At 36.6% G+C, this 11319-nt stretch overlaps 1 protein-coding gene and 1 pseudogene across 1 annotated transcript; both read right to left on the bottom strand.

Annotated features, from left to right (window-relative positions):
- Window positions 1–6495: 6495 nt before the first annotated feature.
- Window positions 6496–7847, bottom strand: LOC113280386 (NAC domain-containing protein 2-like). The gene is made up of 2 exons (XM_026529015.1): window positions 7398–7847; window positions 6496–7287 (listed from the first exon to the last, which is right to left on the bottom strand). Exons 1-2 carry the CDS (start codon window positions 7845–7847, stop codon window positions 6496–6498), a joined length of 1242 nt encoding a protein of 413 aa, XP_026384800.1.
- A 2182-nt stretch (window positions 7848–10029) lies between these two features.
- Window positions 10030–11060, bottom strand: LOC113280385 (annotated as a pseudogene).
- Between the last annotated feature and the right edge of the window lie 259 nt (window positions 11061–11319).

Here is an 11319-nt window from a genome sequence, read left to right as displayed (position 1 = left end):
TCAACTAAAGTCAAATCACTATGATGACTTGACTTTATTCAGCAACAAAATCATTTGTGTCGTTCTAGAAGTCAACTAAAGTCAAACTATAACGACGACTTGACTTTAGACAACGACGCGTTCGGAGTATGGTGGTTTTGAGACATTAGGTTTTTATGCCGTTACATTATGACTCAAATAGCCTCTTTTCCACTAGTGGCAGTTGAGATTTTTATAAAGTATAGTTGGTTGCAGATAATTTGGATGGGGGTTTGATGGTGAGAGGATGTGTTTATCAGATATTGTCATTGAGAACAAATTTGAAAAAGGAAGAATGAAATTAGAGTTGTGATTCAGTATCTGATACCATGTTGAGAGAGTAAATGTCGTTAGACAATCTCTACAGGTTCAAGATAATTTTGATTTCTATTCAATTGATTTTCTCTTACAGACTTTCTAGGAATTCACACAATAGAAACCCCTGAAATGAATGACTGGTTAAGCATGTAACCAATCCAACACAGCCTATCACACACCAACTACAAACTGACACCTGACAGTTACACACACACATTTCACACACTGATCAGTCACACATAGCGTTTACACGCTTGGAATTTCTATTTCCTAACACAATGAAGAAACATCTGTTTAGGAGGATTGATGTAGCCGTCGTATATGTCATTTATCTCTAAATAATCATCACATCAATATACCCAATGTAGTTAATATCGGATTTCGGTTCATCTCGGCCGGGACCGATACACTGGTACGATTTTATATCGGGGATATTATCGTTGAAATATCGGTTTTAGATTTAGAGACTATAATTTTATATTAAACATTTGTCCACACATTTTCGGATAAGATATAATAGATAACATCAATTTTATCAAAAAAACAAGAGTAACTTTAGTAGACTTGCTTCGAGAGCTACATGCACCTCTACTACCACCCGGAAGACTTTCTTCGCCAAAATTACCCTTAAACTTTATAGAAAACGACCAATACCGTCTCATATCTGGAAATGTAGGAAAACTTCGTATCGACCGATACGGACGATATTTGACCGAAACGGCCGATATTCGACCGATACGGCCGATATTATCGGGCGAATATCGTATCCCCGATATCCTTCTTATCGTATCGTTCTGGGCCGATATCCGAAATATCCCAGATATATCGGCCGATACGGACGATATTGACTACATTGAATATACCCCGAAATATGTTTAGGCATCACCACAACCTCCGGCTTATATTGCTCCTCACTACTAAAAATCTTTGTTACACCTTCGATTGACTGACGTGACGCTTATCACAAACATGCGTCAATTGGTTCAACTAAAAACATCATGTTCCTAAGAACGTTCCTTATGTTTTATCAATCGTGCGGCTTTTTCTCCATTATCAATGGCGAAACTTACCAGTGGCAGAAAACATATTCACTACGGGGGAGATAATTTCCCATCTTTCTTTGAAAGATGCTGCACTGGAAATCCAACTAGGACGTACAAATTAAGACCAACAGGGTTAAGTTTAAACTTTACAAACTGCGCAACCTGAAACTCTAGCCCAAAGTGCGAGTCATCGCATGCATTGAAGAAAAAAATTAAAAAATTGGGACTGCACCTTACGTGTGTTCGGCTGCCAACGTACCCATATAATATAAGACAAATCTTTTTTGGGACTGCACCCTCCGTTTTGTAGGGCTGCCTACGTACCTATATATATGGCCCAAAGTTCAATCATATTTTGTGGCACTGGTTCCAGTTTTGGAGATTACATATGGAACTTCAATATCTTATCTGCACGATTTGGGACAAATTACCTTAGGCGGCTAAAGTATAAACCATCTAAAATCTAAACTACTAAAAGGTTTTAGTACCTGTATCCCCCAGCAAGAAGTCATCGAGCATTAATCTACCAGGAAGAAGTAAGATCTAATTCAGAATAAGGAAACTGAATTTCCTGCCATGTCTAATATGAAAGTAGTTTTTAGCACCTTTTAATTTGGGGTAGCCTGGAAAAAAAATAGACCTATAGCTGGAAAATGTACAAAGAGAAGAACCCACTTTTTATTGTGAAGTTACTATGAAACCATTCTACAAAATTCATTAAAATCAATTCTCACCAATATTAAGATTCATCATAATTGTATAAGATAATATTGATCCAACTAGACCCAGACTTGGTAACCTTGATGGATTTCGGACTACCAAACATTTTGAATCAACATGACCATGAACAGAAAGATGATGCCTCAGAAGCAAGCTCTCTTTGACTAGTATTTGTCAGTAATGAAGTACTGTTTTGGCCACTTTCGTCATCTTTGATCCTCTTAACACATTCCTGTGAGCAATTATTAGGAAATAATATACGAGAGTCTATATTTAGGAGATATGTATTTAGATTGTGAGAGTTATATTGGGAATTATCTTGAGAGTCAAGTCTTGTGATTGTATAAATAGCTAGAGAATTAATAAGAAAGATACACCGAATTATTATCAATGTAGTCTTTTATGCTTCCGCGTTTATGATCTCCTCTCTCTTGCTCGATCCTTAACAAACAGAGATGAAATTGGGTTTTTTTTCCGCTACCAAAAGAGTAAAGGTGAAATACTGGAAGTCTAGAATGAAATTGCTTTTTCATACGCTCGTAGTGGGCTCCAAAACATGCTTCTTGTTTAGATTTTGCAAACAAAGTAAATGGGCCAATAATTTTGGGGCAAAAATTCTTGATCCTATAACTTAGGGGTGAGTATCTGGCACGGACTCTGCGGATTTATTCGGGATCCTCCGTATTTTTGCGGGTAAGTGCCTGGAAAGTTTTCTAATAAGTTGGACGTGGATGCGAATTTTGAAATCCAACATATCAAGGATCGGGTCTGGATCAGTGTAGTCATTCTAGCCAAGATGATCGAGATTTCGTCGAAAATTCTGTTTTCATCCCATGATATAACGAAACAGCTAATTTCTCCGAGTCGGAAAGGTGACGGAAATATCACTTGAATCGGCCGAGATCAAGCCGATACGAGTCAGCCGAGATGAGGGGTATTTCGGTAAATTTTTCATAAATAAACTTATAATCCGTGAATCGAAATTGGTTTTCAGTTTAAGTTCGATGTTTTTTTTTTTTTGTTGCAAGATGTCTACTTTAAGAATTGGATTAGATGTGAGTTGGCGAGGATGCCGATAAGTATAGTGTCTCATGATAGCCAGAGCTAACTAGGATGGAGAGGACTCTTTATGTTCAAAAGCACTTCTCCTTCTAGATAGTCTAACACTTAGTGGAGGCTAATGGTATAGAAATGGAGTCTTCATTTCATATTCTCAAATCAGCTGATTCGTTCCTTGGTTCTTGCACGCATGAGCTACCTCAAAACGTTTAATCTACCTCAACACATCAGCTGATTGTAAACAACCTAAGAATAAATTAACAAAGATGGAGTTAGAAGTAACTCCCTGAGTAGCACAAGTGTACCAAAGAAATCAGATTTGTTCTCACGTCCGGAACATGCCTAACCTTAGTTAAAGTGTTCACCATACCGTCCTATATCTTAATTTGAATTTTGCCTACACCCACCACTTTACAAGTGACATTGTTTCCCATAAGAACTTTACCACCTTTTATAGCTTGATAAGTCGTAAACCAATCTCTTTGAGGACACATATAAAAAGTACACCCCAAATCAAGAATCCACCCATTTTTTGAGCTTTCGGTATTAATCGTGAGAAGCGTTCCATCATCACTTTCTACTTCAATATTTGTTGTGGTGCCTAGATTAGTATTCTTCTCAACATTCTTCCTTTTTGGACAATCCTTCTTGAAGTTACCTTGTTCCTTACAATGAAAGCAATAGAATTTACCGTATTTAGATTTAGACCCTGACTTTGATCTACGCCTATCGAATCCACACTTTTAGTTTCCTCTTCCTATTAGAAGCAACTCATCTCCCGAATTATATTTACCATCAATACCCGTCTTCTTTAACTCTTTAGAGTTCAAAGCCTCTTTAACGTCTTCCATGGAAACTGTGGTTTTTCCATAAATTACGGGATATCAATATAATTATCATAAGATGGTGGTTAGGAACAAATCAAACCAAATGCTTGTTCTTCATATTCAATTTTGACATCAATATTTGCCAAATCTAAGAGAATTTTATTATAATCATCAATATGATCTATACTAGACATTTCTTCATGCATTCTAAGAGTATGTAATTTCTTCTTAAGATATAAACGATTAGTTACGGGTTTAGTCATACACCTTTTATCCAATTTGTTCCATAGCCCATCCGGAGTCATTTTTGTCGCCACTTCTCTCAAGACCTCATTGCTCAAATACAATAAAATGAATCCATGTGCGTTCTCCATGAGTTCATATATCATTTTCCTCATCCTTCAATGTTTTTCCTAGACCCGTTTTTCCCTCAAAGTTTTCACCAAACTTGTTGTACCAAAACATCCCTCATCTTTAGCCTCCATAAATTGAAATCATGCTTTCTATCAAATTTCTCAATCTCATACTCTGCCGCCGTCCTAGACCGCTCCCACCTGGAGCTCTGATACCAATTTGTTATAACAAATGGCACAATCTAGCACAATCAATCAACAATTGAAAATGGAAATGAAATCAGAGTAAAATCAAGCACACATAACACATGGATTTATAGTGGTTCGATCAAGATGATCTACATCCACTTGCGAAGACAACGAAATGATTCCACTACAATTAAATAAGGTTATAAGGTATTTCTCTTAATCCCCTCTCAAGAACTCTATCCCCCTTTTGGTACGTCCCTTTCTCTCTCTATTACATGAGTTTTTCTTGCCAACAAAAGAAAATAGGTTTTCTTGTTATTCTCATGATGCCCAAATTTTGGTGCAACAAAAGTTTATTACATGGGCTTTAAAGGGATCAGGCCCATACCAGACTAACACTTGTATCTAAGGCACTAAATACAACAATTTATTATGGTGCATGTGCAAATGCTTAGAGCTTCTCCAATAGAGGGTGAAGGTCTTATTTTTTTTATGACACATAGGATTTTAGGCCCTTATTTACATTAAATCCATCTCTAACAGTGGGTCCTATTAAATAGGAAGGGTGCCAAAATAAATATGAAGGTCTTGAAGCTTATTTAGACCTTCGCAATGACCTCCACGTCATTTTTTTAACCATATTTTAAATTTTTACATTTTAATAACTCTTTTTGAACCAATAGGAAAAACTGAAGGCCTGTGATGAACTTTATACCCCGTGTAACTGTTAATCCCAGTGTTATGCTGTTTTCATTCACTCTTAACAAGGGCTTACATTGATTTTCACAGACTCAATACTAAAGAAATAATTCTCTTATGTTTCGACGTTTTTTACAGGATTTGCATCTGCTGCATTAATTGAGCATAGACTCACGATAAAGTTTATGTTAGGAATATCTATTGTGTTTATCTCAATGCACCAGATGAATAGGCATTTGTTGTGGAGAAAAAGAGCAGCACTAGTGCATTACGATGCACAGTAGTATTACGAGCAACACTAGTCTTTGTATAGTAAGTTTGTAAATCCTCAAAATGGAAGTTTGTATACATCCTTGAATTTGAGCAATTGATCTAAGTTTAAATACTTTCTGGATCAGGATAAGTGATACATCTTTCATAAATATGGCAGCCGGAGCAAATGACTATGTGAGAAACTTCACCATAGTTTGAATGAGTAGTTATCGATTAATTAATTTCAGTGTCCTTGCACCCGACGTTTGATTCTTTCTTTTTGTTTGGGGATTCTTTTCGGTCCACAAGTGATCCCTATGTAGCTTAGGCAGTCTACTAAACCAAGGAGAAAACAGTGGACGGACAGTGAGTTAAGGAGAAAATAATTGATACTCAATTTATTGTAACTGTTCTTTTAATTCCCATGAACTTATAGTGAACGATTGGGGCCTCGGAGTTCTTAATTTTCAACACGAAAGAGAATATATTCATTTAGAAATTTCCATTCCTCGGAATCAGTTTCCAACTCTGATAAGAAGCTAATGGGTTAATTTTGAAAAGACTACGGATTCCACAGAGTTATATTTGTGGATAACCATTAGCTAAACATGTTTGTGGACACATCACATTAAGAAGACATACAGACTAAACAAGGGGCATGTATGGCTTCTGAACCACTCCAAGCTAGTATTGCCAAGCATAAGCTTTGCAAACTCCGCAACCTGAAACTCAAATACGAAGTGCAGTCCTCGAGAAGAATACCTTTCAAATTACAGAACTAGTGCAAAGTGCAGCCTCGCAAAATATATAATAAAATGTAAAGCTAAGAAGAATTGAAATAACTGAACAATATACTACATTTATAAAATTGGAGAAAATAGTTTTTTATATATTTATGGAACTGCACCGTGCACGGCTGCCTACGTACCCATTATGGGATCAAGCCCAACGTAGTTCTATTCTATTACAACTGTTTGATAGTTTGACCAGTAGAATTATAACATCTTTATCGATCGTTTAGTACATGGGTTCAAAATTGGGGAAATATGCTTTATAAGCAACAGGATCCCATCCAAGCTTGGAAATCTTCACTGCTTCAGAATCACTTGCTTTTAATACCTTTCTCGAGTCGTAGTAGGTATAGCTGTTATCCCGCGGAGTACTACTATTAAGTTTATCTTCAGAAGTTGGTAACAGATCATCCAGATTTTCCCACTCATTATTATCTGGAGTAGTAGTGTTAAGGCTATCTTTAACAGCTGGTAAACCATTATTATCGAAGGAAAAGAACTCCTCCCATCCATCATCATTGACAAATTCATCAAAGTCAGGCATCGAGGCTGAAAGCATACTTGTTGGTGCAGGTGGTACTGGCACAGGCACATAAGGATCCGTTGTCTTCATTGCCGGTGGTTGTGATGGAACCCATTCTGATAATTCTGCGTTACTGAAAACTGGTGCAGATGCTTCTGATAATTTTCCGTTGTTTAAATGGGATTCTACGTTATTGAAAACTGGTGGTGATGATGCAACCCAATCTGATGATGATTCTACGTTATTGAAAACTGGTGCTGCCTCTAAATCCACAAATTTTGATGTAGATGTTTCTGCTGGCAGTGGTGATGGAACCCATGATATTGAAGATCTATTGTTAGCTGGTGGCTCTACAGCAGGCACTGCATCCGTTGAGGGAGATGTTCGTTGCCTCTTTGCTACAGGTTGAGATTGTGGTTGTTTTTGTCGTACTCCATGGACGTCGAATATCGGTATTTTGCATCTAATCTCACACAAAACATACTCGGGATCCGCCTGTTTTTACAAGATAAATATTAATTAATTATATATATATAGAATCCAAGATACGTATTAATATCGTTAGCTAGATTATGATCTAGAGGTGTTAAAACATATATACATACCTTTATATTGTTGTTTGTGTAATAATCGGGGAGCAACGAATATTCATGCATGATCCAGTGACCCTTCTCACGTTCAACTTCACGTTTCTTTTCCTTGGGAACATTCCATTCGAAGTTGTACATTCTTTTCGTTCCAATTGGTTTTTTATCATCATCTTTTAGGGTTGTTGGTTTTTGTCCACTCCATGTTCCATCTCCGGTTTTTCGATTCACATTCTTACCACATGAACTCACTTTGGTTATGGGAGTGAAAAAGTATCCTTGGTTTCTCTGGATCTCTTGAAACAGGAGGAACGGATTTGAATACCTGTAGATGTCTTTCTCCAAGATAAACCAACTAACATCCGGGAGAGTGTTTTGGACCTTTCTAACCAGATAATCTTTAATTATTTGTTTGTCGCTTGGCATAAACTTATAACCTGGAGGTAATACTCCTTTATTTAACACCATCTTCGCCTCTATTTTTTCTCTCGAACGATCCACAAATTAACTTTGATTTCTCAAGTTCTATCTCTCTCGCTCTCTATATATCTTTGTATCACAGAATTGGAGAGCTTGTATGTTTATTTATAAGAATTCAAGTAGGTGCTATAGTAGGAATAAGCTTTATAAATTAAACTTGAGCCTTAAGAAAGGGAAATCCGTTCAAGTATAATCCACCACCTACGTACGGCGGTGCACCACCGCCTGATAATAATTATATATCCACGTGTATTTTAGTAATCCAACTTAGACTCCGAGAGGTAGAAGCTGCAGAACCTTAATTAGGAAGCCTTTGTTTAATCAGCTTTAACCATTGAGAAAACAAGGAGTAAACTGAAGAATGGAAGATGACCGAGAGCTACAACTATTTAGGGTTTCTAGTAGAACCGTTATAGGCGTATTTTGGTATCACTACAAGAAAAGTTGGATTAAGCGACCATGCATTTTTGGTTGCAAAAGCCCATATTGAGTCGCTCTAACCCTTAAAGCGACTTAATTTGGCTCTCGCTCTCGAGTTGTAAAAGGTGGGATTTCTACAAGTCTAGAGCAGCTAGGCAATCGCTTTAGTAATCAAGCAATTATCATGTAGCGTCTTTTTTCTTAATTGCTTCATGACTAAACCGACCTCCCTAGAGCAAGCAAAATAGTGATCGCTTTAAAGCTAGACCAACCAAAATACAACAAGTAAAACGTTGATCACTTCATAGATAGACCAACCATAATAGAGCAAGTGAAATACCTGAAGTTGGTTGCTTACATTTTTGAGCTACCAAATGTTTTGCCCTGAAGTTGGTTGCTTGCGTTTTTGAGCTACCGAAGTTGGTTGCTTACATTTTTGTGCTACCAAACTTTTTGCCCTAAAGTTGGTTGCTTACATTTTTGAGCTATCAATCTTTTTGCCCGCTACATCTATTGTTCTGGTGCCGAACGTATCTGGCCTATTTCGATTTAGATAATCCTCAATTGAAATTACAATTAAAATTGATACTAAAACAAATTATGAACCAAATTAAAAACTGAATCATGTTTTATTATATCACATAGATCAATTTACATCATTTCTTAAAAAAAAAGACAATCTTTAGAGGAACAAAAAGATCAAAAATACAAACTAATCATTTCTTTAAAAAATGCTGATTACAATTTCCTTAATTTTGAAACTAAAGATGAACACTCCTTCGACTTTGTAGCACCAAGCTCATAATAAGAGATTCATACTTCCATCATTCTTGTGTTTAAGTTCCTATCTGATCATTCATCATTCAAGTGTAAAGAAACCAGCAAATCCTGAATCTCCACAACTTGTAGTCTGCTTTTTGCCACAATGTTACTAATTCAGATTATACAAAACACGAACATGTCAAATCAAAGATAATGATATTCATGATATAAATTTTAGAAATGATCTAATGAAGAATGTCATTATTAGCCAGGAACATCTTAAACAAAGGACATGATTGGGACATACTTTCGGTATTCCGATAGAGGCACTAGTTTCCTCAATAACGAGACCATCACAATGGTGGATGTTAGGTTGTCAAGGAATGAGCTTAGAAAGAAAGTGACAATTCCAACTTGAAATGTACAGCAAGAAACCATGGTGTTATCACAGCAACGTCATGCATTTCAATCACATGAAGATATCAAAAAGCATCTAACGTATACTTACATCAAGAATATATTTTCATGACTATACTCTTAGGCAAATCTATATCTAATGTACTTCAATATTTCAGCTTAGACATGGATGGGATAATCGGAAGCCACCAGAACTTCATAACATGAGCCATCAAAATATGGCAGTGATTCTCTGTCCTTGCAGATTTTTAGAATGAAAAACAGATATACATGTTTCTGCTGAGAATGCGTTTTACAATAGTGTGAACAAACACTTCAAGGATTAGTTTGGCTGTATAATACATATGTAGGCATCTGATAGTAAAAAGTGCATTAAACTTTACTTATATGCTTTTGGAGCAAATGGCTCAATAGAAACAACAGAGGTAACACCAATACACCATGTCATAATATGGAAATGGAATCAGAAGAATCAGTCAATGAGGAGTAGCGACCACTCACCACCCAAAGAAGAGTCTGTGGCTTCCGAGTAGTTATATTATCAGTAACCAGTTTAAATCCTTGATGAGCATCATCTATCTCTATTATGGTCATTGCACCAAGCAAAAAAAAATTCTATTTCACTAACTTCTGCACATGTATGACTGAGCTCATTCACAGCTATATCAGTCGAGGGAGCCTGTACCAGAAAAGACAACAAATTGTCACAACCAAACAAATAAGAACTTAATAGGGGAAAGAAACAAACATGAAAACCTCCAGATAAGAGAGGTTAGAAATGAAAGGAGCATCTGATTATTTCGAAAAAGAAAATAGCCAGTATCATGTTTCTATATACTTTTCCCATTAAGCTGAAATCTCAAGAAATTGAAATGAATCTTACCCCGATGCTTCTGATAACCCATAAACTAACTGCCATCAATAATCCAACTCCACTTTTATTGAATGCTAAAGATTCCTCAAAGATAATCCATGCATATCCTAATCCGAATACCAATGCCATGGCTATGTCCTGTACCATGATACAACTTCCAGTTAAACCAGTGTCAGCAAGTTCTTTTGCATGTCTAGGCACTTCAATGGAGATAAACAACGAACAGTGTTAAAGAGAAACTTAACCTATATGGCTATATGCAATGGTTCTACTCATAAGCAATCAAAGAAAGCACAATTCAAATGACGATTCAGGCAAACAAAACATGGGGAATGGACCTGATTGGCAGCAACCCACAGCTGCTCCAACGATTGCAAACGCTTTCAAGAAATCAGTCTTTGGCTGGTAACACGCTTCAAAATCTTGGGAGCTCACATCATCAACTGAACATAATGGATCACATGTCCTTGACCTCTGCATCAATTCCTACAGAAAATGCAACTATCAATCAACTGAACAGTACGAATCATATATCCACAAATAGGGAAATGCTTGTGCAGATATTTTAGCAAATGGGGTTCATTGCAGGTAGTTTGAACCACCTAGTATGATCCAAAAATGTAATGAAGGTGGACACAAATGTCCTACCTACATATAGATTAGCTTTTGATTGTCGAACCTTAGAGACACAGTGGTCAGAATATTCATCTTCTCAACTACCATCTGAAATTTCAATGAAAACGAGTTTCTTGAGAAAACATTCAACAAGGCCATTTCCAAAAAAGAAAGATAATACTCGGTAAAAAAAAAATTACCTGAACTCCATCAATTTCACATCGATCTCCAACATCAAAGGGGTGCATGACAAACAAAAATATGATTGATTCGAACATCGTCTTGCAAGTATTACCAAATAGAACTAATTTGCCCTGTTCCTGCAATTAACCACTTGCATAAATTAGCAAACCAACACAAGGTAATTGAGAA

This window comes from Papaver somniferum, chromosome 5 (genome assembly GCF_003573695.1).
Source record: "Papaver somniferum cultivar HN1 chromosome 5, ASM357369v1, whole genome shotgun sequence".
In the NCBI taxonomy this organism is placed as follows: domain Eukaryota; kingdom Viridiplantae; phylum Streptophyta; class Magnoliopsida; order Ranunculales; family Papaveraceae; genus Papaver; species Papaver somniferum.
Note: the sequence above shows the minus strand (reverse complement) of the source record. Positions and strands in the feature narration are given on the sequence as shown.

Coding starts and splice junctions, on each gene's coding strand:
- LOC113280386 (XM_026529015.1), bottom strand. CDS start 7,847: ATGGTGTTAAATAAAGGAGTATTACCTCCAGGTTATAAGTTTATGCCA. Junction 7,288..7,397: donor ACACAAACAACAATATAAAG/GTATGTATATAT, acceptor TTGTAAAAACAG/GCGGATCCCGAGTATGTTTT.